Source organism: Chelonoidis abingdonii, chromosome 3 (genome assembly GCF_003597395.2).
Source record: "Chelonoidis abingdonii isolate Lonesome George chromosome 3, CheloAbing_2.0, whole genome shotgun sequence".
In the NCBI taxonomy this organism is placed as follows: Eukaryota; Metazoa; Chordata; order Testudines; family Testudinidae; genus Chelonoidis; species Chelonoidis abingdonii.
In genome coordinates this window covers 57,814,473-57,841,472 of record NC_133771.1, presented here as the reverse complement: position 1 = coordinate 57,841,472, position 27,000 = coordinate 57,814,473, and the positions used below count along the sequence as shown (strand labels likewise).

Here is a 27,000-nt window from a genome sequence, read left to right as displayed (position 1 = left end):
ACTGTTTCATACAGAAAGATCTCTGCCCTTCCCTTCTTGCTCTCAGTTACACCTGTGCAAACCCACTTAAATCAATGGAGTTAAGTCAGTTACTATAACTTTGAACATAATATAGACTCACATGAATGCTACTCCTGCAAATAACTTGTAAATCAATTGCATATATTTTTGTATGACATTTGTTTCCTTTAAGACTCCACTTATAGTACAGTAAAGTCCATGGAGTACCAATGGCTCTCATTAAGCTGGCATTTTACATTTCACTGGTAACACTGCCTTATGGTATCATGTTACAATATTCGTACTGTACACTTACTTTTAAAAAATGAAAAAGAAATGTAAAGAAGTCTCACTCACTATTACATATAGCAGGGGTGGGCAACATTTCAGAAGCGGTGTGCCGAGTCTTCATTTATTCACTCTAATTTAAGGTTTTGCGTGCCAGTAATACATTTTAACATTTTTAGAAGGTCTCTTTCTCTAAGTCTATAATATATAACTAAACTATTGTTGTATGTAAAGTAAATAAGTTTTTTTAAATGTTTAAGAAGCTTCTTTTAAAATTAAATTAAAATGCAGAGCCCCCTGGACCAGTGGCCAGGACCCGAGCAGTGTGAGTGCCGCTGAAAATCAGCTCGTGTGCCGCCTTCGGCACCCGTGCCATAGGTTGCCTAGCTCAACATATAGCCTAACAGCTTCACTGCTAGTCCTGTATTCCAGCATCTGTGCTGTAACTTTTGTTGATATTATATCGCTTCACTCCAAACCTAATGTAACATCATGATTATTTGTATCTGATACATTTTGTCGGATGCACCTACTGGTGAGGTTAACATCAGTTTTTCCTTGCATTGTAGGAACATTGTCAAGGCTTGCAGGGAACAATTCTGAGCTTTATTAAAATTTTATGAATCTGCTCCCAGTGTCCTTAAGTATGAATTTTTTTTTTTTAAATTTGAGCACTGAAGCACTTATGCACTGGCAACCTTTACTCTTCTCAAAAACCAGTGGCAGAACTACAGTTGAAAATAAGCAGTCCAGTGCACATTATCTCTCTGGTATACCAGGTGTGCACATGAACATATCCTGCTGAACCTAGACACACATGCACATAACATGCTATCTTGCTGAGACTAGACATACATGTATGTTACATGCCTCCCGAAGAGTCTGTCTTCTACATTTTTAATTGTCTCTGATTGCTCAGTATTTTAAATTTTGTTGCCTGCACCCAAGAATGTGATGAACAGGCATAGCAGGGAAGGGCATCTAATGCTTGTCTGTCCTCTTTGGTTTCTCACTACTGATGTAGGGGTAGGTAGGTAGGTCAAACTTTTGCTTTTTCTTTCCTTTAAAGTGCAATTTTATATCAACACGTCCATTTTCTTATGCATCAGAGGTGGGAATGCCTCTCATTTAGCTCAAGCCTTGTTATTTTATAGACTGAAACAGTGTACTGAAATGAAGGGCAAAATATGTGGTAATCCTGTGTCAATGGGGAACTACTTTTACTTAAGAATAAAGCACCAAAAATAAGCTTAATTTTTCTATAAGTATAGCTACTATCTTCACTTCTTGAAGCTCACAAACTTGAAGTAATTCATATTACGGTTTGCTACTTCTGAGAGTATCCACCAGGTACAATCTCATTGAACAATCTAACAGTGGCATTAAAATTGACCATTTACAGTGATCTGAATACTTAGAAAATTAACAAGTCACTGTTGCAAAACTCTAATCTCTTTTATTGCCTTCCTTGAGCCTTTATTCTTGTTTGTTCTTCTTATTCTGAGGTCACCACATTTTTCAAGCTTCAGTCAAGGGTTTGCTCTTATCAGTGTTAATAGTCTTTACTCTTCTTTTAGCTCTTCATTCCACACATCTTCAGATTTGCTTTCATGTTCTTCATTCCAGTCTGACTTGCTCTGACTCCAGAGCAGACCAAACTAACAAAAGATAATAATAAAGAACTACCTATACATATACTATAAATTATATACTATCCCCAAATCATTTGTATATATTTTATAAATTCTTCTGTCATTCTTTTCCTATTAATTTCCCATGCCAGTGTGGTTTGTGATGAAATACAGGAGAATCCAATTATAATGAAATCAGTTTCTGTGAAACTACTTCTATGGTGAAGGATGGTACAGTAGAATCAAAGTCCCAAATTGTTTCAGTGCACTGTACTGTGCAATTTGCAGTTTTGAATATAGTGAAAATCCAATTACTGTGAAACTGTTTTGTGAAAATAAATGACTTGACTGTAAGAGAGGTACATTATATGGGGAATATTCTTTCCCTCGGTCTTTTCTCATCAGTGCTCTCTCTGGATCAGAGCTGCAAGAACTCAGACTTAGAGCTCAAATCTTTGCTTCTCAGGGGATAACCTGGTTAGTAGAAATGTGTATCAGATATGTTAAGAGCTACAACTGAGCACTGGTATAGTTCTTCTTCCACGTGAATGTGTTTTGGACCAAATCACTTCTATAGCAGGTTTAGCTAAGCTATCTGTCAGTATCTAAACTTTATCATTTATTAGAATAAAATGGATTGATTAGGCATTTTTAATAAGGAAATACCACACATTTGCTATGGGTTAATTCACAGATCTATTCTGGAAATGCAGTAGTATGGTTTTAAAAGTTAATCATTAAGAAGCTAGATATATAGTTCTAATTTAACTATCATTAGCAAGTATATGAAGACTAAAAGCGCGATACCTATGAACATTTTATTAGAAACCCTACCTTGAGGTCCAGGTTCTCCTGGTGGCCCTGGTAATCCATCTTTTCCTGGTGGACCTGGTTTCCCATGACTGTGAGAAGCTAACATTGCAGCTGGCAGCTTCAGTTGGGATACAAACTGAGCCATCCTCTCTTCATTAACAAAGGACATAGAAAAGAAAATGTGTAAGAGATTTGGTAGCACAACATATGAAAATCACTAAAACACCAGCCTCAATTTCCAGACTAATCCAGAACTAGTTACCAGAAGTGATTTTAGCTAATCCTTTAAACAGATAATACCTTGATCTTACAAGGTGCTGGATACTCCTATAAGCACTGAGAATCTTCAACTCCTTTGACATTAACCGCAGGAGTGCTTACACCTCCCAGAGTTGAGCACTAATGAATAAGCACTAACACTAATATTCTGCTGTGTATATATATATTTTTACTATTTACAGTTCCCACCATCTCCTGGTGATGGAAGTATATGGATACATGGCTATAGAACAGTATGTAAATGGAATGAAATTCACTCCTGTGCAGAGAGTCCACACAAGATCTATAATTCCACGTAAGGTACAAAAACAGGGCTTAAGTTGGACTTAAATTCTACACATCCTTGCACTGGCTGCCCTCTGCACTGGGGTGAATTTCCCTCTATGGTTACCTCGCTGACCTGATGGAGTGTCTGAAGGTGTCAAACCTAAAAGTGATCACAGTTAGAAGTAGAGCCAAGTCAAAATTGTTCAACACTTGACTTGTCAGGGAGCGTGCAAGTAACCCATTTCCCAGTGTGTGGAGAAGGAGGAAATGTTGATTTCATTAATGAAGAAAAACCATTCAGATAGGGGTTCCACTAAGTCTTGCTGGCTCACTGCCTCTGAGATACAGGACTTGGAAGTGGCATATTCAGGATTTAGCTTTTGGGCTAGTTGTTGGAGTGGCAAAGAAACTGCTTATGATGGTTGGGCAATTTCCTAATTACAACCATGTCTGCTGCAGAGATTTTCAATTTAAAATATTAATATTACATGAGAATCAGACCAATGGTCCATCTAGCCCAATATGCTGTCTCTGACGGTGGCCAGTGTCAGATATTTCAGAGGGAATGAACAGAACTGGGCAATTTTGAATGATCTATCACCTGTTGTCCAGTCCCAGCTCCTGGTAATTGGAGGTTTAGGGACAATATAATCCACTTGCGGCTGCCTTGTTAACTCTTTAGATGTAGTCACAGATTGTTACTGTATAATTCTGAATCCATTCTAATGTTGTGGATTCAAAACTTTAACTCAAAGTCAGAACATTTCTGGGCTTGAAGTCCGTTCATCAGAGAATTTGAATAAAGAGCCGCATGGGCAGAAAATAAAATATTAAGGTGAAAAATGGAGCAGAGAACAGGCAACATACAACTCTATTTTAAAACATAACTGTGGGGTTCCATGCATATGAATGATTCCAAATCACTGCATTTATGGTGCTGGGTGTTCTGCATAGAAAAACATATGCACAAATGGCTTTCCATAGCATGCAAGTTCTGCTTTTTTAATATTTCTGTGCAAGAATGACAACACACAAACATAGGGCCTGATCCTGTAGCCACTCCAAGTACAGGACTCCCATTCTCATTGGTGGGAGTTCCACTTACAGAGTGACTACAGAAACAGGCTTACACCAGTCTTGTAACACACTAATATTATTCTGCATAAGTTTGGCCCACTTGTTAGTGCCTGGATTGACAAGTTAGAGGGACAGGTTTGATTCCTGAGCTTTGCAGGGCTTTGAAGGCTGCACATTCAACCCTAACTTTGCTCTGCAGTAACCACTATGGCAGAAGGGAAGGAGGGACCTATATCAAGCAATCATAAACCAAGCAGAGCCAACTGATTGGGGGGAAGGAGGGAGGAGAAGGTACAAGTGGAAAGGAAGTTTCTACTGAGGACTGGGAACAGGAAAATTCTCTCTTAAGGGTATACTAATTTATTCCTCAAACAGGAACAAACAAACAAACAGGCCTTATTGGTGTTCAACGTCCACACCAAAACTAGTGCCAGCTGTGAATACAAACAGCAGAGTATTCACAATTAAGGTCAGAGAAGTTAGTGTACATGCTACAGTTGATTGATGTATTTGTTTGAATAATCATTCTTTTTTGGTAAGTGAATTTTTCATAAACCAGTCCTGATTTTTTCAAGCGTGTCTGCTATTTGTGTATATGCGATGAATAGCTTCTACAAATATTTTTCAAACTATGAGTTGTCATTAATGATTTGCTTTGACTATTTGGTTATCATTGTTCATGCTGTGAAGAGATCTGCCAAAATGACAGGGCATTACTTCTGCTTCTCAACTAGAAAACTAACTTTTTAAATAGAACAGCAAATGACTACATTGCAGTAAGAATTAATGGCTGAATAAACTTGCCTCAATTCATGAAACATTCACAATTTGCAAATATTTTGGGAATTCATGACAGAGGCTGAACACTCACAAATAACATACGTTAATTATTGCCTTGAGCCAATATCTCAACTCCTTTTAGGAATGGTTTAGTATTTCTTAAGTAAAGAGGAGACATAAATAAGGAAACATGTCAAAAAGTAAAGAGAGTATCAATGTATATTTCAACACCAAGGACTGAAGTTAACATGACACAATTCCATCTGAAACACATACCATGCAGAAAAGCAGTTAACATGCATAATAGTATGCATATTTTTTCTAAAGAACTGACATTATAACTCTTGAGGCTAATTTATTTATGGAGAAAGGACAATTAAATAGATATTTTGGAATGAGACCACTGTGCAAAAAGTGAAGCTTAAATACATTTCTAGATTATCTTTCATACGTGTGATATACTATATACATTATTACGGTTGAAGTTTAATGTTAAACTAGCTAACAGTTATAACTAATAGTTAAAACAATTTAGGTAATAGTTAAATCTAATTATTATTTTACATATATTGTGACAGGGTCGGGATGGATGTCTACAGGAGAGTGTAGAAGGCAGATATCTTAGACCCAGATAAAGCAGGTCCCTTTTCCCTGGGTAAGATAACAGGAGTGGTTCCAGAACAATCAAGAACTTGCTGGACCCAGTTATGGCAAGCAGGCTAATTAGAACACCTGGAGCCAATTAAGAAGCTGCTAGAATCAATTAAGACAGGCAGGTTAATCAGGGCACCTGGTTTAAAAAGGACCTCGTTTCAGTCAGTGAGGGGCATGCAAGGAGTGGGAAGTGAGAGGGTATGCTGCTTGTGGACTGAGGAGTACAAACGCTATCTAGCATCAGGAGAACAGTCCTGTGGTGAGGATATAGAAGGTGTTGGGAGGAGGCCATGGGGAAGTAGCCCAGGGAGTTGTAGCTGTCATGCAGCTGTTACAGGAAACACTGCTGTGATCCACAGGGCCCTGGGCTGGAACTTGGAGTAAAGGGCGGACCCAGGTTTCCCTCATTTCTCCCTCTCCATTGCATACAAGAGAAGTTGACCTGGACTGTGGGTCCCACCAGAGGAGAAGGTCCCTGACCTGTCCCCCGACCCACTAGGTGGATCAGCAGAGATGGCAGGGATTGTTCTTCTCCCTTTTTCCCCATGCTGGCCAGTGATGTGGTTAGCTGAGTGAATGGCAGGTTTGAGCCACTTGCAAAAGTGGCCAAACTGAGGGCTGCCATGAATCTCTGAGGCAAGCAAATCTGCCAATAAGTGCAGGACCCACCAAGGCAGAGGAGGAACTTTGTCACAATATCTATTTAAACATATTTTAATACATTTGGCAATATGTAAACAATTCTGGTTTAAAATACTCTACATATTTATTAGTTATTATGTTTCTCCTTTTAGAGTAGTTTTATAACAAAGATTAATAACAAGACAGTTTTTAACAAACATTATTCTCATCCACTTGTTATATCATTTATTGTTTTGCACATGGTAGTGAAGATATTTATACGTTCAAGTATTATGTAGTTTAATTAAATATTGGTTATGAGAACCAACTTACTTTATTAATATAATTATAATACATGTAATTTCATGAGTTTTATAACACAGATAAAATGCCCAAATAAATGGACATGGCTCTAATTGCAGTTTAAAAGATGAATAATTTTAAATATTTCTATATACTTTCCATCCCAGCTGTCTTAGCAGGTTGATTACAATCCAGTTTAAACCAGTCAGTGAGTGGCCAGAAATGTGTGCATTAAATATAGGGGTTGCCAGGTGTCTGGCTTTCAACTGGAAAGACCGGTCAAAAAGGACCCTGGTAGCTCTGGTCAGCACCGCTGACTGGGCCTTTAAAAGTCCAGTCAGCAGTGCAGCAGGTCTAAGGCAAGCTAGTCATTACCTGTCCAGGCACTGTGCTGCGCCCTGGAAGTGGCCAGCAGGTCTGGCTCCTAGACAGGGAGGCCATGGGGCTCTGGGCACTACCTCCGCCCTGAGCACGAGCTCCGCACTCCCATTGGCCGGGAACCAATGGGAGGGGCAGTGCCTGTGGGCGAGAGCAGCACGCAGAGCCTCCCGGCCCCACCATGAGAAGCTGGACCTGCTGACACTTCCGGGGAGCAGTGCAGTGCTTGGACAGGCAGGGAGCCTGCCTTAGCCCTACAGCATCACTGCCCAAGGTCTGAGTCCCAACCCCCTGCCCCAGCCTTGAGACCCCCCCAAACCCAGAGCCCCATTCTGCACCCCAAATCCCTGCCCCAGCCCAGAGCCCTCACTCCCCTTTGCACCCCGACCCCCTGTCATAGCACAGAGCCCCATCCTGCACCCCAAACCCCTCATCCATGGCCCACCCCAGAGCTCACACCCCCAGCCCAGAGCCTGTACCCTCTTCCACGGCCCAACCCCCCGCCTCAACCTGCCGCCCCCTCCCACACTCTGAACCTCTCAGCCCACCCCCCAGCCTGCAGCCCCCTCCTGCACTGTAAAACCCCTCAGCCCCAGCCTCACCCCAGAGCCCTCAACCCCTCCTGCACCCCAACTCCCTGCCCCAGCCCCTTCCAACACTTTGAACCCCTCATTTCTGGCCCCACCCCAGAGCCTGCACCCCCAGATAGAGCCCTCATTCACTCACACCCCAATCCCCTGCCCCAGCCCAGTGAAAGTGAGTGATGGTGGGGGACAGTGAGCCACCGAGGGAGGGGAAATGTAGAAAGTAAGGAGTGGAGCCTTGGGGAAGGAGCGAGGTTAGGGATTCAGTTTTGTGCAATTAGAAAGTTGGCAACCCTAAGTAGATGACTGCCTATGACTCTAAGAGTTAATATGAAGGAGACAGACTATCTCACTGGAAGATTTTGCAGCTTATTAGTACAGTGTCTTTGGTTAGCAGGTGGCAGTAAATACCCAAACCTTTTAGCTGTATAAAACAGGGATGGATGTATTGTGGGAGAATAGGCTTTCTGTGCCTCCTTAACAACCTCCAGGCCTCCCATCAAAACCTTTAGTGTGAGTGAGAGTGAAAATGTCTACAATGCAGAGTTTGGTCACCAAAAGTTATGCTGCTTTAATTAAAGCACTTTAATTAAACTGTTGTTGCATGTCCACACTATGCTCCTTGTGCAGGGCCGGTGCAACCATTTAGGTGACCTGGGATTTGGGGGGGCACCATTTTCTTGGGCAGTGACCATGGCAGCCGGATCTTCGGCCGCCTTGGTCGCTGTTGGCATTTAGGCGGAGGGAGCTGGGGCAGAGGAGCGCAGGGAGGGCCACCTGCAGCAAGGATGGGGTGGGGCGGCACACAGGGGAACTCCCCGCCCCAGCTCACCCCTGCCCTGCCTCCTCCCCGAGCACGCCGTGGCTGCTTCACTTCTCCCGCCTTCCAGGCTTGCAGCACCTAAGCTGATTGGCGCCGCAAGCCTGGGAGGTGGGAGAAGTGAAGGAGCTCACCCCTGCTCTGCCTCCTCCCTGAGCACACCACAAGGGAGGCACCTCAGGGCAGAGGGGGGTAGCTGCCATGGGGGGGAGGCACTTCGGTGGGGAGAGGGGAGCGCAAGATGGAAGTTTCGCCTAGGGCGCAAAACATCCTTGCACCAGACCTGTCCTTGTGTCAGCAGAGTGCATCCACACTAGCAGCTCTTGCATTGACAAAGAGAGCAGGGCACTGTGGGTAGCTATCTCACTGTGCAATTGGCCGCAGGGTGTTTTGGGAAGGGTTTGCACTGCCTCATGGGGCAGGCACAGCATCACATGATGCAGGTTTTTCAATCCCATTGTTCCATAGGCATCTTACTAGACTGCCAGCTGCTTTTCAACTGAAATGGGGGAGGGGGAAGTGTGTGACAGGGAACGTGTGCGGAAGGGTGGGGGTGGGAGGAGAGACAGACTGTGTGTTTTGGGGCAGTGTGAAAGAGAGAGTGGGAAGTGTGGCAAGTGAGAGAGACAAAGTGTGTATTGAAGGCATAGGCGGTGCACGAAGTAGCCCCCTGGGCCTGCCCCTTCTCCCCAAGGCCTGCCCATGCCCTGTCCCTTTCCTCTTTCCTGTCCCTCCCGGAGCCTCAAACTCCCCACCCCACAGCTGGAGGAGCCCCAGTCAAACCTCCCCCGAGCTGCCAGCTGGCCCACTCTATGCACACCAGCTGGCCCAACCTCCAGGCTGCCAGCTGATCCGAGCACCAGCCCAACCCCCAGGCTGGCCTGAGCTGCCCTAGCTGCTGGCCCAAGCTGAGCCCCTGCCGGCTTAGGGGGAGAAGAGGAGTGAGGGCAGGGCCTCAGAGTGAAGCATGGGCAGGGCCATGGCCTGGGTTAATGGAGACTTAGCCTCCTCTGGCCTATTATATCCACCACCCACGGTTGCGAGAGTATGTGTAGGGGGAGAGTGAGTGTGTCGGCATGCCGTCTCTAAGTGCAGACAGCCGCAGGAAGCAACCAGTCCTGAGGGGGGGAAAGGGATATCCTGACATGAACCCCCGCCTCCCTCCCTCACTCTGTACAGCACAGCAGTCTCTCACATGCACACACACATCCACCCCGCCTACCTGCCTGCCTCTGTGTTCGTAGTGCAGAAGAGAGAAGCATTCCACATTAATGATTTGCTCTACACAAATATCTACAGCAGGCCTGCACAACTTGTAAAGTGGCGAGGGCCACATTACTCCAAAGAAAACAGCTGAGGGCTGAAACCTCCCGGCCCCGCGGAAACACTCCCCCCCAGCACCTCCTGGCCCCATGGAAACACCCCGCCCCAGCGCCACCCAGCCCTGCAGAAACAAACCCTCCTTCCCCAGCACTGCCCCACCAAAACAGCTGTGGGCCAAAAAGGAAGTTTGGGGGTGGGGAGGTGATACTTGATTTTAAATCAACCAGGGGCTCTCAGCTGAAGAGGTGGCTGGGAGCCCTCAGGGGCAAATTAAAGGGCTGGGGCTCCGGCAGCTGGGGGAACCCAGAGTTTTGCGGGGCTGGGCAGGGATTTAAAGGGCCCAGAGCTCCTGCCGATGAGGGGAGCCTGAGCCCTTTAAATCCTAGCCCCAGCCCGGATGCTGGAGTCGCGGCCGGGAATCAAAGGGCTCTGGGCTGCCCCAGCTGCGGGGAGCCCTGAGCCCTTTAAATCTCAGCTGCGGCCAGGATTCAAAGGGCTCTGGGCTGCCCGCAGCTCTGGGCATATGGCCTGCGAGCCGTATGTCGTGCAGGCCTGGTCTACATTAATGCTTTGTTGCTTTAAGTTTGCCGCAAAAAGCTTTATGCCTCTAGTCAAGGTGGTTTTGTCGCTGAAACTGAAGAGTTTTGTTGCCAAAAGTGGCATTGCAGTGTGTACACCTGCACTGTTCTGCTGTCAAAATCTGCCTTTTGGTGACAAAACTGCAGTGTAGATAAGGCCAGAGAGATAGAGAGAGAGAGATGCTGACCACTCTGGGATGGGCAATGCAGTCTGAGGGAGGGAAAGGAGAATCTAGCCGTGCCCTGGTCTGCTCCAGAGCCTGAACAGTGACACGGAAAAGCTGATTGCAGCTTTGGCCATGCTCATTGACCTCAGAGTTATGCCACTACTGCCCAAAACTGATGTAAAATCCTAGCACTCTGAGTTCCTCCCTACCTGCTTCGGGCTAGGTCAGAAATATTAAAGCTATTCATGCTGTTGGTGCTTCTGCTTCCAACCCTGATTAGAAACAATAAGGATAGATGTGTATAACATGAAAAATAGGGTTTTCTGTTTGTTTTTGTTTTTTAAAGTGAACCTCAACCCAGCTGCAGTTTGGCCTATATTTGCATTTTGGATTAATCTTTGGGGCAATTACATATTTTTATTTTATCCAAATGAGTTCACCCGTCTTTAACAGTGAAAAAGCAAGCAGGACAATGGTCCACTACTTAAGAAAAAGGGCTACAATAAATACAGAACGACTGGAATTGGGCCTTAATGAACTCGATGAACCAATCAAAGCACATAATTGAAAGTCTTCCAGTGAGATGTAAAGGAAGTTACACAACCTTAACACAACTGAAATTTTTGTGAGAAAAATAAGCAATATAAGGCAAAAAGTACAAGTAATGGGAAACTTAGAAATTAGCAGGATGTAAGAATCTGGAAACACAGAACACAGTTTATGTATCAGAGCATGGCAGAATAAGAATAAAAATGTAAATACCATATATCTTCATTTAAAAGCCACCCATAATTACTAACAACCTTCATTTAATAGCTATACCTTTACCATCTAAGATACAAGGGAAAATAATTAAATTAAATAAATGCTACATTGTTCTTGAAGCTGCTTTTGATTTAAAGCTAATGGCAGTTAATGTAATTTAAGAGAAGCTGTGGCTTCATTAACAACGTATATGAACTGTTTTCTCTTAAATCAATACACAGTTAATGAGGAGCTTCTGAATTAGTTGGAAATAAAACTGCACAGTCCTAAACGCTGTCCAGTTAATGCAAGATGACAATGGGAATTTTACCTCTGTGGGATCAGGCCCTTCACATTCCAACTATTATTTATTTTTTTACTTTTGCTATTACTATTAACATTTTGAACAATCTTTGTTTTTTAATGCTAAGCTGTATTGCATGTTCTGGTTAACAGATTTTTGAACATGAGGTAACAGTTATTTGTACTTAAGTGTAAAGAATCAGTCAAGCAGAAAGGATGTCCTTGCACAATTGTTTAGAAAAGGTACACAAAGATTATACGGAAGTAAACATCTAGAACAGAAGATAAGATTTACATTTAGTTGTACAACATTTCATTTCCTTACCTTCAAAAACCCTAAGAACCTCTTGTTTGATGTATTTTTTCATTTCTTCAAATGAAACTGTGTCAGCCTGATGGAAAAACCAACAGGGGACACACATCAGTAATCTACAAATGTGGAAACAGAACATTCTGAAAGCAGCATGTCTGATGCTGCTGAATAGATAAATTTAATCAAGGGATAGTGTAGTTGCACTGAGTGTACAAAGGAAAGCACATAAAGCTTTTGCTGGAGATTAAACACTGAGAGAAGTTAAGGTGTTTAATTAGCTGCAAAGGCTGTTTATTGCAGTTACACTATAATATTATGAACAATTACTGATCCTATGAAATAAGCAGCAACATGTTCAGATTATATCATTAAAATAAGCATGTTTTTGTGTCATATGTTTTAGCACAAATTTGTCACTATCAGATCTGTGAAAGACTTTCTAAAGATGTCCAGTGTTGTTTTATCATTCTAATCCTTTGTATGTTGCTTGTCTATTTAGATTGTCAACTCTTGGGGGGAGGGATTGTCTCTTGTTCTGTGTTTGTGCATGTAGCAAAATGAGGCACTAATCTTGGCTGGGGACTATTTTTGTTATTGTTATTTGTTTTTTGTATTAAAGTAGCATCATCAATGCTGATATGATGAATAACTCAAACCACAGCAGGGTGAAATATCTATTATCTGAATGATTGTGTCTTCCAAGTTAATAAATATTCAGAGCACAAAGGTGTGTGTATGGAAAAAACAAAAGGTGTGTGAATGAAGAAATGCAGTGTTAGGAAGTATTTAGTGTTATTTTTAGGTACTAATTTCTGGGGAGAGGGTTGGGATGTGTTTCTTTCTTACATACTCTCACTTATATTTTAGGTCTTTATTTTATAAAGCTTCATGTATAAAACTAATTGTATAGAGTAATCATCTATCCAATTCGTCAAAAGCAAAATTTAATTAATTGAACTTAAGCTATTTTCAGTCTAGCAGAGACTACCACAGTTCAGGTATAGAACACTAACAAAAAAAGAGAAAAGAAAATTAAAAATGATGGCTTGATTGCTTGCACTGATTTTTTTTCATTTGATAACGGAACAATTACACAGCTCAAAGTAACTTTAGTATTTGTGACGTATTGTACTGGATAAGTATGGATTCATTTCTGCTCCCCAGAACGCACAATGTTTACTTCTCTAGGTTCCCCCAGCAACCAACCAAAGCACTTTATTTTCTTACCGGAAGACCCGGAGGACCTGGGGAACCTGGGGAACCCTGATGACCAGGTGATCCTGGATAGCCCCTGTCTCCTGGTGGTCCAGAAGGTCCTATAACCCCCTTTTCTCCTGGAAGGCCAGGTTTTCCTCTTTCACCTTGTGGACCTCTGTCCCCTGGAATACCTTGATCTCCCTATTCAAAATAAGAAGCATAGAGAATACGTCTGTTAGGCTACAAGGTGCCACAGGACTCTTTGCTGCTTTTACAGATCCAGACTAACATGGCTACCCCTCTGATACTTGATAGAGAAGATTGTTGTTCTATATTAATCAATCACTGTGAAAACTCAGTCAAGAATGTTGGGAAGAAACTTCTCTCCTGAATGACACTGAATGTCCATTTGGAGAGGGAATCATGTTTGCAAAATAATTCAGAAGCTGATGCTTTCATTGAAAAACAAAGGAGACCATATTCTCTTTTCATCTGTTGTAATGTTTACATTCAATGACAAAGAAAATCATAGGTGCTTTAAGTGGGGATGCTGGGGGTGCTGCCATACCCACTGGCTTGAAGTGGTTTACATCATATACAGAGTTTACAGTTTGGTTGAACAGCTCTCAGCACCCCTACTATACATATGGTTCCAGCAGCCCTGCAGAAAATGTTGATGTACAAGAATGAACTAAAAGACCATACATAACGATTACACCAAGCATTACTGGGTTTCAAAACATGGTCTCTCTCTAAAATAGATGAAAATAAAATTAAAAGTTCTTGGGTGGTTATGCCTGATCAAGAGCCTAATAGTTTTCTTTCTATCAAATCGATCACACTTTTATGTTCCCCTCTGCCATATTATCTGAGCACCTCACAATCTAATTAATCCTCACAACAATCAATGAGGTAGAAGGACTATCATCCACATTTGATGATGGGGATCCAAGAGACTGAGACTGAATGACTTGCCTAAAGTCACATGGGATCAGGCCAAACTATTAAATGACTAGAACCACAGAAAGCCTAATCTTCCCCTCTCTTTCTCTAGTGAAGACTTACAGCAGACCCTAATACCAGCAGGTTGTAGAGCAGGGGTGGACAAACTACGGCCCCTGAGCTGTTTTAAGCTGGCCCAAGAGCTCCTGCCATGACCCCAGGTCAGGGGCCGCACCATGTGGCTTGGCCTTGCTCCGGTGCTCCAGTTGTGGTGCCGGGTTGGGGGCCGCACCGTGCAACTCCCAGAAGCAGCCGCATGTCCCCGCTCCAAAGGTCAGGGGGCCGCTCCATGCATAGGGGCCGGAAAAGGGATATGCCAGTGCTTCCAGGAGCTGCTTGAGGTAAATGCTGCTCAGAGCCTGCACCCCCTGAGCCTCTCCCCAGGCTCCAAACTCCTCAAATCCCAGCATGGAGCACCCTCCTGCACCCCAAATCTCCCATCCCTTTCCTGCACCCCTGCCCCAGCCCTGATCCCCCTCCCACCCTCTGAATCCCTCAGTCCCAGCCCAAAGCGCCCTCCTACACCCCAAACTCCTCATCCCCAACCCCACCCCAGAGCCTGCACCCCAAACCAGAGCCCTATCCCCTCTCGCACCCCAACCCCAATTTTGTGAGCATTCAAGGCCTACCATACAATTTCTATTCCCCATTGTAGCCCTCAGGCCAAAAAGTTTGCCCACCACCGTTGTAGAGGGTGTTAACATATGAAACAGGGCAGAAGGGACACAATATAGATATAAATAGACTAACAGGAGTTATATTATAAAGAGAAAAAAGTTGCTAAACCTTAGTAGTTCAATGAAATGTAAGGGGAGCTGAATACGAATTTGCATTCAGTACAGCAAGTATCTAAAAGCTGTGCCCAAATGGGAGCTGCACTGGAATTTGACTTGTGTTCTCAATGGGACATGCCTCCCTATTAAACTGAGTGTAGCAATATGATGCATTGTAGAACTCTGTGGGCTGCATTTGTCCCATAGGCCATATTTTGGCCACTCCTGCTATAGTGCACATAAAAAGGGAAGGGAAAGAAATATATCATATCAACACAGTTTCTACTGAGTCAGGTGATAATAAATCAATGGGATATTTATGTGCCATTTTCATGATGTTGTAATAAGGAACATATAGACTCAATATACCAGGCACAAATTAGAGAAAAAAATACAGTAGACATTTGAACAGATTTGGTATTTGATCTTGATGGTAAAACGGTGAGAAATTAAGTGCATGTGTTTTTCTGGACTTGGTGTGTTCCACAGTTTCAGTTCATCAAAATAATAGCAGATAGAAGAAGTTGTTTTTAATGATTTACTTCCTTGCAAACAAAACAAAGCAATTATAGCCAGCAACAGTTTTAATCAGGCCTTGTGTGTTCCTGGCTGAGATGTCGCTTGATTTATTTTGTATGAAGAAATTAAATCTTTAAAAATGACTTACTATCTTTGTTATTAGTCTGCTGAACTTAAGCTGTGGAACAGAATGCAGCAAGTCATGCATTTGGACTGCTCATGAACAAATGATGGCCCTTAAGGGTCAATGACTCTCCTTGCTGCACCACTTAAAATTAATGTTAAGTTACACAACTGGAAGTGACTAGTACAAAGAATTTATTATTTTTGGATGAAATCCTGAATGTACAGTAATAAGAGCAAAGTAAACAAGTATATTAGTTGGATTAATAGGATGCAATACAATGAAGTATTAGTTAACTATACAGAGATTTGAAGCATTATTCACTCACAGTAAAATTGTAACTGTACATTGCGTAGGAGTAAGCACAGATCCTTAAAGACTGCATGATAAAAAGGACACAGAGAAAGGGAAGGATGTACAGCAGGAAGTTAGATATCTCTTTTTATCAGTCATTTGACCTCCAAATCTCTGATTTCCAGTGAGTCAGAGCTTATTAATCACTATAGTTAGAGCTTCACTATAAAGACCCTTGTGATTTGTGATGTTTTCCTGAATTAATTGAAATCATAATGAATTTCTGACTGGGCTTTAAATTGTCATTGCTAAGTGTGCAGACATCATAAACTGTGGAAAGGCTATAACTGCAAATAAAATAAAATAAAAAAACTCCAGTTACCTACCTTTTGTAACTGTTGTTATTTGAGAGGTGTTGCTTATGTCCATTCCATACTAGGTGTGTGCGTGCCCACGTGCGCAACTGTCAGAGATTTCTGTCTTAGCGGTACCTGTAGGGCCGGCTGTGGCACTGTCTAGAGTGCTGTGCTCATGCTGTGGTATATCAGGCGCTGTCGGACCACACCCTCTCAGTTCCTTCCTACCGACAACTCCGACGGAGAGGCAGGAGGGCGGGTAATGGAATGGACATGAACAATGCATCTCGAAGAACAACAGTTACGAAAGGTAGGTAACCTTTTTACTTCGAGTGCGTGCTCATGTCAATTCCATTAAAGGTGACTTGCAAGTATTATCAGTGGACACGGGTTCAGAGTTCACCATCGTGCAGCTTGTAGCACTGCTCTGCCAAAGCCAGTGTCATCTTGAGGCTGCTGGGTCAGCACATAGTGTGACGTGAATGTATGAATGGACGAACATGTGGCGGCCCTCCTGCTCATCTGTACTTAGCCATGCAGCAGCCACGCCATCACGTGCAGCAATGCCAGGTTCAGGTACAGCAGATTGCTGTGGTTTTCGGACAGCAGATCCAGCTGGAGATGTAACTGCAGTGGATCAGTCACCGAAAGACTCAGCAGCATGCCGAACCAGTGCTGGCGAGGCCAGGGCTATGAGGATGACAGATGCTCTTTCTTGCTTTACCTTTAGCAGGACTCAGTGGATAAATGGCACTGGCAGAAAGGCATACATCAGCATTCCCGACCAGGGAGGTAGGTGGGTGGCCACCAGAAGGATGGCATACCACACACAAAATTTCCAGAGGCTAAGCATCTCCCAACACAGGGCAGAAAGGCCTGGTGCCGCCCTACCTGTTGATGGAATACATTGCGGCCATATTGTCCATGAGGACCTGCACCACCTTGCCTCTCAGGTGGGGCAAGAATGCCTGACAGGACAGGAGTACCACCTTGAGCTCCCTGACATTGATATGAAGGGTTATACTGTGCTGCAGCCAGCAGCCCTGGGTATTGAGCTCGCGCAGCTAGGCCCTCCAACCCAGATCTGACACGTCCAAGACTAGGGTGAGCAACGATGATGAGGACAAAAGGGAACTCCCTGCAGCACTGACTTGGGGGCTAGCCACCAGTCCATGGACAAGAGGACATGGTTCTGTACTGTGACCACTCTGTCCAGGGAGCGCCTGCTGGGAATGTAAACCATTGCCAGACACGTCTGCAGGGGTTGCAGATGAAGCCGGGCTTGACTGACCATGTATATGCATGCAGCATGATGATCGGGTGCTTCCTTATGTGGGCAATGAGATCTGACATGGCCTGAAAGCGTGCTTCCAGAAGGAAGGCCCTGGCTCACGTGGTGTCGAGAACCACTCGGATAAACTCTAAGCACTGGACCAGCGTTAACATGGACTTTCTTATGTTTATTAACAGGCCCAGATTGCTGCAGGTGGAATGCATCAGATCGAGGCTTCTTTGCACCTGCTCCGGAGGCCTGCCCTTGATGAGCCATTCGTAAAGGGACGGAAAGATCTGGACCCCTGAATGTCTGAGGTACGCTGCTACCAGCATCATGCATTTCATGAACACCCTGGGAGCCGAGGACAGGTCAAAGAGTAGCGCTGTGAACTGGAAGTAGCGCCCAGCCACTATGAAACGCAGGAAACGTCTGTGTCCTGGGAATATGGAGACATGGAAGTAAGCATCCTTTAAATTGGGAGCAGCATATCAGTCTCCCGGATCCAGAGAGGGGATAATGGAGGCCAGGGAGACCATGAAGAACTTCAACTTCTTGAAAGGTTTGTTGAGGCCATGCTGGTCCAGGATGGGTCTGCGCCTCCTTTGGCCTTCGGGATTAGGAAGTATCAGAAGTAGAATCCTCTTTGTTCCATTTTCTGAGGAACCATCTCCACAGCCCCCAACTGCAGGAGCCTGTTGACCTTCTGAACCAGGAGTTATTCATGAGAGGAGTCCCTGCAGAGGGATGGGGAAGGAATGGTTTCCAAAAACTGCAGGGGATAGCCTCGAGCTACTATGTCCAGGACCCAGCGGTCAGATGTAACCCGTGACCAGGTCGAGCGGTAGGAAGAAAGGCAGTTGAGGAAAGGATGGGCAGGATCCATCTGGAGGATTGGGGCATTCCTACCGAGCGCACCCTCAAAACAATCGCTTTTGGCCCCCCAGGTACTTAGTGGGTCTGGCCTTGGCTGGCGAGTGGGAGGAAGAAGGGCGGCGATGGCTAAACCCAGCATCTCTTCTTCTTATAGATCCCTGATGGGCTTGCCAAGGCCTTGACGGTGGCAGAGGCTGGAATGGCTTTCTGGCAGACTGTGGGGTATGCATGCTCAATGAGCGAAGGATAGCTTTAGGGTCCTTCAACCCGTGTAGCTTGGCATCCATCTGATCAGAGAACAGCCCAACTCCATCAACAGGGAGGTCCTGAACTGAGGCCTGCATCTCCTGGGAGAGGCCCGTCACCTGGAGCCAGAAGCTGAGTTGCATGATCACAGCTGAGGAGACAGTCCTTGCTGCAGAGTCCCATGCCATCTGCAGGGAACATCTGGCTGCCATGGTACCTTCCTTTACCAGGGTGCCAAACTCCCGAGCCTGACCCTCAGGAAGGGAATCCTGGAATTCTTTAAGACTGTCTCAAAGATCAAAATTATATCAGTCCAGCAGGGCCTGATGGTTTGCCACCCGGCATTGTAGCCTGGCTGTTGAATAAATTTTTCTGACAAATAAATAGAGGTTCTCGGCCTCTTTATTTTTGGGAGAGGAGACAGTGAGGACTTGCTTGTACTTTTCGTTGGTTGCAGACACAACCAGCGAGCCCAGGGGTGGGTGGGTATAAAGATACACAAAACCTTTGGCCAGCACAAAATATTTTTTCTTGGCCCATTTTGAGGTGAGTGGGATGGGGTCTGCCACAGTGACTTGACAATCTTGAGGACTCCGTTGTCTACAGGCAGGGCGATCCGGGCAGGCGTGGAGGACAAGCAAACATTGAAAAGGATGTCCTCCGGCTCAGTCATCTCTTGCACCTGGAGTCCCAACTTATCAGCCACCCACTGCAGAAAGGCTTGATGCTCCCTAAAGTCATACAGGGGGCAAGCCCTGGAAGGTCCTGTGACCAACTCATCTGGGGAAGATGAGGAAGACTTGGCCTCTGGTGGAGACACTGAGGGCTTGGCCACCACTGGAGAGGGAGATTTAAGGTTGGGTACGGGATGCTCTACTCCAGCCTCAGAATGGGCTTCTGGTACCAGGACCAGAGCTGGTGGGGCTGCCTACCACTGCTCCAACGTGGCTACTGAGGAGCGATGCGAAGGGGGCATCATCATCACTGGAATGCCACATGCTCCCCAATACGGAAACTGTGTTGGCCACTGGCCTTGCTGCCAATGTGGTGCTGTGGATGATGGAGCAGGCTCCGGTGCCCAATCATGTCTCTGAGACCGGGGCGATGGGCTGAACTGAGCCTCTGTGCCAGAGGAACCACTTCTGGCAACCAGAGAGGAGCCGTCGATGCCTGTGTCTGTTTACTGGTTGTGGCTACTGGTGATCGCTGGCCAGGCTTAATTGACTGGTGACTGTACCAGGGAGTGTGGTCCTGGTGCCAGGGAGATCAGCATCAGGAGAACTGGTGCCATGGAAACCAGAAAAAGATGGGGAGCATTCCCATGGTGCCAGCAATTGGGATCGTCGAGATGGTGAATGATGTTGGTCATAGTATGGGGAGCGTTGATCCCGTGCCATACAGTAGCACCAAGGAGACCGGGAGGAGAGTCAGAGCGACCAACGATGAGATTGGGACCTGTCTCTGGATTCTCTATGCAGTGGAGATTGACATTTCTTGTCCGGCAACCAGTGGTTCTCCCCTGTCAAGGGTCTTCACTGTAGGCTTGCCTTCTCAGGGAGCCTTAGCCTGTTCCAGCAGCACCGAAGACATCATAGAAGCAGGTGGAGACCTGCGTGCTCTCAGTGCCTGGGCTTGGGATGATGATGGTATAGGTAAGGATGTGGGTCCCATACCACTCTCAGGAGTTGATGGTGGACCTTTAAGGGGGCTAAGGACCCTGGTCATGGAGGCACACTTGCGCGGCTCTGGAGAAGGCTGGCAGGCAGGCCCAGGTCCTTTGCTGGATGGCCCCTGGCCCTTCTTACTCGGTGCCAGAGACCACTTTTTAGCCTTCTCTTCAGTACCAGCAATGACGAACAGTGCTGAGAAGAGTCAGGTGCCAGTGATGGGTTGCGCAAGAAGGCTGGGGCACTTGGTGCAGCCTGCGTGAAAGGCTCGGAAGCTGGACGGAGGCAGACTTCATCAGGAGAGTCCTGAGGTGAATATCCTGCTCCTTTTGGGTGCAGGGATGAAAGTTCTTGCAGATCCAGCAATGCTCCTTGATGTGTGACTTCCCCAAGAACTTAAGGCAGCTGTTATGGGGGTCACTCACAGGCACAGGCCTGCTGCAGTCTGAGCAGGGCTTAAACCCAGGAGCCCAGGGCATGGCCCGCCTTGGGGAAAGGTCCCCGCTGGGACCCTAACTATTTAATACATAACAACTACTTAACACTATCAAGTATGTACAAGAGGCCCGAAGGCAGGATGTTCAAGGGAAGAAAACTGCTAGCTCTTGTCAAGCTAGAGAGGCACTCTGACTGACAACCATGGGCAGCAAGAAGGAACTGAGAGGGCATGGGCCAGCACTGCCTGATATGCCACAGCACGAGCGCGGCACTCTAGAGGGTGCCACAACCAGCCCTATGGGTACCACTAAGGCAAAAATCTCTGACGGTTGCGCACATGGGCGCGTGCACATAGAATGGAATCAACATGAGAGAACACTCAAAGAAGAATCCCCAACCCTGTAACCACTATATCAATGTAACCTTTCTCAAACTGCTAACAATAGTGCACATTAAACACAGAGTGGCACAATAACATTCTCTTATAGCTATGTATTCAGAGAATACATTAACATGGTGTTTTTTAGAGAGCTACTCTGCCAGTATTACTGAAATTCATTAATTTGCAGCCATTTAGGTTCTCATGGAAAAGTCTACTGAGCATGCGTATTATATTTTTTTCACCCAAAAATATAATACATCAGAAGAAGTCTTTGCTGCACATACATAGTTAATTCAGCTAATTCACTTTTGCAAGTGTGCAAGGATTTAACAGTGCAGAAGACTGTGGGGTCCTGGTCCATGACTAGCTGCCCAGATGCTACAGTAATACCACTAATAAATAATAAATGCAATGAAGGTTCCAGTGGAATCCTAGTCTCAGTCACTGCGGAACTTATAAGGGGGGAAGGAACTAAGAAAAGGATGCTGCCTGCTTTGAAGGGTGTGGCTGAAGAAGCCCAGTGCTGATGCAGTTTACGAGCTCTGCAGACAGTGGAGACTAAAAGTGCCTTCTCCAGGTATGAAGCATCTAAGATTTATAGGAATGGGCTTCTCTCTTGCGGACTTCCTAAAGTATACAGGAAACGACTGGAGCATCTTGAAAAATCCATAGTAGGGGAAAGATCCTGATGTCATCCCCAGATATAGAGCTACATGTTTCATAAAATGGGCTCCTTCCTTCCTGATTCTACTGGGAGTTCTGCTTGAATAAGGACTGAAGGATCAGACCGCATGTACTAGTCTTTCCTTGGCAAACTGAATGCCAGAGAAGCATTCTAAAATGAGACTGATGAGAAAATCCTGTTCTGGAGTGAGTATAATATTGAAAGTGGGAAGTAGAATAACCATCAGTATGATTTCTCTTTTTCAGATTGAAGTTGGGCCCGGAAGAAACTTCAACAGACCCAATTCTGCTTTGCCATCATTATGAATTCAAACTAGACTATGAACAAAATAGCAACCTGAGATAAAGTAGATTTACAAGAAGCCTGATTTAAGGTTTCAATAACACAAATGTATGTATAATTACCATTTTACTGGTTTAGAATTTAGTAGTTTAAGCATGGATAAGGGTTTCATCAAAAAATTTAGAAATGCTGATTTCTCTTTGACAAAGGTTCTATTGCAGGGGACAGTTGCTCTGATAGAAGCACTTCTGGGCGTCTACAATATTTTAATACCACCATAGCAATTTAAAAATACTATATTGGACATATTCTAACTTAATAAAAAAAGTGATTCTGAATTCCTACCAATAACATAACATCCAAAAATAACTGAAGTCCTGAAATAGTATTTCTTTTTTTTTTAAACTAGTTCTTTATTTCACAGGATGCCAACATGGCTCTAGTCTGGGTGCATGAGGCAAATCAAATGACAGAGCCAAATGAAGTGACTTAGTCATTAGGATTTGAATGTATGGTAGATGCGCCCTAAATGGAATCCAATGCCATCTCAAGTTGTATGCCATGTATAAAGTATGTATCATTGCAGTTCTAATCACCTAAGGTGTGTGTACAGTTATCTCAGCTTGCATGCACCCACCTTGGTCCCATTCCTTCTCAAACTGGACTCTACAAAGACTTAGAGATGAGATCATCAACACTATAAACATTTTCTCCTTTTCATTCTGCCCTTCAAGGATTGATGCGTCTCTTATTTTATAATCATTACAGCTGCTCTCAACCTGAAAAGGTATATTGGGGCTAGGAATGAAAGAAATCAAGGAAGGCAGTATAATCACTGTTGCAAGAATGGACTGACTTGTGCTATTTTCTGTTATCATTGCAATCTCTCTAACAGGAGCAGGGCTTTAATACCTAACTCCAACTAAATTTCTCCTCTCCAATTGGCACTGCGGATCTCTTATCTGCAATGCAGACTTCTATTGTACATTCTGCAATTGTTCCCCATGCAAATCTTCAGTTGACATCAATGGGACTAGTGTTTGCAGAACAACTGCAGAATTTGAAAAAGTGATGCCAAGAGAGGAGGCTAATTTCATCCTCATTCTGTAAACAGTAATACAGTGGATGCATTCATGGTCCTTCTGTTTTACAAGATTGTGAGAGATTCTTTATAATTAAAATGGCAAGTACCACTGGAACCATCATTATCTTTAAAAAATGAATGAATGTTTTAAGTACAGCTCTTCCACACAGTGGTAAGTTGTGCTCCAAGAAGAGCAGCAGAGGTAGGCATAATTGCTTTTTTGAGGTCAAAGATATACAATCTATTCAATCCACTAGGATGGAACTGATTTCTCCCCCTAGTGCCAGAGTCCAACTCCGGTGGAGAGAGGAGCAAGGGCCATGACCCCCTCTCCTACCCCTTTTTAGCATCTTAATCCTTAGTAGCAGAATGCAGGGAGCACAGGAACATCTACTGTGCAGAATAGTGAAGAGAAGTTGCTTCTGGGGGAGCCACACTGCTCAGCATCCCACCAATTATATTTGAGTACTGCTAGAACTGGTTGACACTTTCAAAGAATCAGAAAAGTTGTAAGGGCACCCAATGTATGTTTTAGTGCCCAACCTTTGTATGGGTGGCCTTTTCCTTTATCTTTATCTCAATGGATACTAATTGCATGGAGAGTCAACAAAATTAAAGAATATCATAAAGGTCAAGGTATAGTAATATAACACTGTAGGTAGTGGAATGCTTAATAAGAAGATGGCTCGTAAGTTTCATTTGGGTCCTTTATTTTTAAAGGTGGGAATAGAAAATTGCAAAACGTTAATCCACACAGGTAGAAATTATTTTAACAATGACAAATACTTCATTCTTTCTCCACACTATAATCTTGAGTTCCTCCTCACAAGTTTCCATAGGGCAGTGGTGGGCAACCTTTGGCTCATGGGCCACATGCAGCCCATCAGGGTAATCTGATTGTGGGCCGTGAGACATTTCGCTGACATTGACCGTCTGCAAGCACAGCCTCCCCGCAGCTCCCCAGTGGCTGCAGTTCACTGTTCCCACCCTAGGGACAGGATTTTCTGATACTCCAACTAAAATGTGTTGTTGATGATGTTACATTTGAATTGCAGGGCTTTATTTCTGAGGAACAGATATATTAACGGTAGAGAACTGCTGATGGAGACAGAGCCAGAACTAGCATTTTTGGGTAAGCCTGCAAAATAATTTTTTGCACCTCCCCCAAATATAACTGATTCCTGGGCCCCATAATCACATTGCTATGCACAGGGCTGCCTAAGTGAGATGATTTCTTGACTTCCTGACTCAAACTTAACTGAATCATTTTATATAAAACATACGTGCATGCCAGGGTCCTGGGGAGTGGAGGGGGGAATCTTTATTGCTCCTTCAGCTGCCTATTGCTGCAGTAGATGTTCACTACTTATTCCTTTTCAACCTTCTGATTGATTTATATTGTCAAGGCCATCTTTGTTAGGAAAAAATGTTACAAACCTTTTCTCTTCACAAATGCTGATTTTTTGCTTTAAAATTCTAGTCCCCCAACTCGGGGGAGGGGGCTCTGGCCCTGAGCTTCTCAAGACCTAGAAGCCGACACTTAATGGAGTTCTCACAAAAACTTTTTGTTGCTTTTGTCTCGAAGATTTAAAAGTATACTAGACAGACATCTGGATGTTCTCTAAAGAGCGAAGTTAAATAATGGTATATACTAGAAAGGATTATTACACCAAGACTTACACGTTCTCCTTTGGGACCTCTGTCACCTGCTCTTCCCATCAGACCCTGAAAATAAATGTTTTTGAAAGTGTAAAATACCTTGCTTAACAACGTGATTATACATTCATTTATTAACATAGCTGAAAGTAATTGTCTAGGTCTAACAGTTACATTATCTGTGAAATATGAAATATATTAACATTGCAAATTATGTTTTCCTACCTGAGGTCCTGGCAATCCATCTTTTCCATTTATTCCCTATAAAGAGAAAACTATGTTTTAAAAATTTACTATAACCGCAGGTAAATACATATGTTAAAAAATAAGGAACAGGCAAGGAAAACCTTGTGATCTGTGATGGCATTAATAAATATTTTGAAAGATAAATAGCTGAGTCAGAGGTTTGTGTTTTGATGATGGCTGAAGTCAAGTGTAAAGAGCTGGAAGATGTGACAGACAAGTAAGTTTGAGCTTAAACTGCACAGCTACAACATGCTAGATTGGAATTGAGGAGGACATAGGTAAAATAACATCTTAGCACGTTATTCTATGATGATCCAATTTTGAAAGACAACTGAATTTGGAATTCTGCAAGTCAGAGTAGGTTCTATGGATATGGAACTGAAAGAGCATGTTCCCAATGCTACACATTCACTAAAATATGGCACGCATTTTCTTATTGTAGCTATTGGCCCTTAATTGATGCAACATTTCAGGGAACAGATGAAAAGGGAAGTTGAAGGTAAAGCTATAAACCAGCCTAAGTGCCCATCAATCTAAATAATGCTGAAATTTTTGACTTGCATTTGTGATAAATCCAGACCCCTCTCCACACAGTCACAGGGGGCCCCAGATGCAGCAGAACCAATGTGGTTCTGCTGAGAAGGAAGAATCTGAGGTGTATGCACATGGAGAGCATTTCCCTTGCACACTGTAAATGGAATTCCAGGAGGACAATGCGTTTGCTCATACAGTAAATTGACTGAGGCAGGGAAAGGGATCAGGCTGAGGGAGATGAGTAATAGATCTCTCTCTCTTTCTGGAGATCTCCTAAATTTTATCCCCAGTGGAGCAGGGTAGTGGCAATGGCAGTCACTAGTACGGCTTTGGGGCTGCATTAACAAATGTAGATTTTCACACCAGTTTTTAAATTGGGTAAATTTGGCATGGAAGAAAGTAAAGGAGAATAAGTATAGGTTTTATACAGTTTCTACAACCTTGCCCACTTACTTCCACATTGCCCTATTTAAAAAATGATATTCTTAGTTGTAAATGCCAGCCCATCAGACTCAGCCTAGGCTCTCAAAATCCAGCCATATTCTTTCTACCAACCTGACCACTAATAAAGATTCTGAATCAGAGCTTAGCTCAAAATATTTTGTTAATGAGGTGCTAAAGTAACAGGGAGGCCAGCTCATCCATCTATATTTGTATTGAATGGAATGCCAAGAGGAATAAAATCTGTTTCTAAGTTAAAGTAAGAAAATATAACCCTAACCACACACACACAAAATATTTTTACAATTACTCCCCCCCATTAGACTGCAATTTAAATATTACTATTAGAGGTTTTTTACTTCAGGGCTGAATTTGTAGAGTTTAAAGAGATGTTCAATGAACCTGCACTTCTCACTCTGTCTGTTCCTGGACTCGTGAGCACAAAGGCAACATTAGCCATTGGCGACAATGGTATTATTAGATTAATGTGTTACATAAAACTATTGTACAGTGTTGCTAACTCTTGCAATTTTATTGAGAGTCTTGTGATATCTGGTGGTTTTCTTAGGAGCACAGCTCCTAGAGTCAAGCAATTATAAGAAAATAATAAGACCCAAGTGAACTCCAAAACTCAAAACCCACAAACCATGTATATATATTTAAATTCATGTTTTTTAAGCCCACCTCAACATTTTGGGGGGGCTAGCTCATGATTTTTTTAATGCTTGGGCTTGGCAAAACTGACTTTATTGTTACTCCTAAGCACCTTTAACTCCATATAACATTACAACTATTGCTATTTATTTATTATTTAGTAAGAGTCACTTGTGTGCATTGTACTTTACTGAAAAACAGAAGGACAGGTCACTGCTCCAAGACAGTTAAATACAGTGCATAGTGACCCATCTTTATGGTGTCCAGAGGATGAAGCTAGCAGGATGGGTTTCTGGTCCTGTCTGAGACCCTTGGGTACTACCAGAATAGAAATAACTATTATTATTA

At 43.8% G+C, this 27,000-nt stretch overlaps 1 protein-coding gene across 1 annotated transcript in view; it reads right to left on the bottom strand.

Moving 5' to 3' along the window:
* Nucleotides 1-27,000, bottom strand: part of COL19A1 (collagen type XIX alpha 1 chain) — a 335,594-nt gene that overhangs the window by 4,206 nt on the left and 304,388 nt on the right. The window contains exons 43-47 of the mRNA XM_075063425.1: nt 25,003-25,038; nt 24,802-24,846; nt 13,151-13,321; nt 11,936-12,002; nt 2,754-2,882 (exon numbers count right to left, since the gene is read on the bottom strand). Of these exons, the coding sequence (XP_074919526.1) occupies nt 2,754-2,882; nt 11,936-12,002; nt 13,151-13,321; nt 24,802-24,846; nt 25,003-25,038 (448 nt within the window). The remainder of the gene's footprint in view (nt 1-2,753; nt 2,883-11,935; nt 12,003-13,150; nt 13,322-24,801; nt 24,847-25,002; nt 25,039-27,000) is intronic.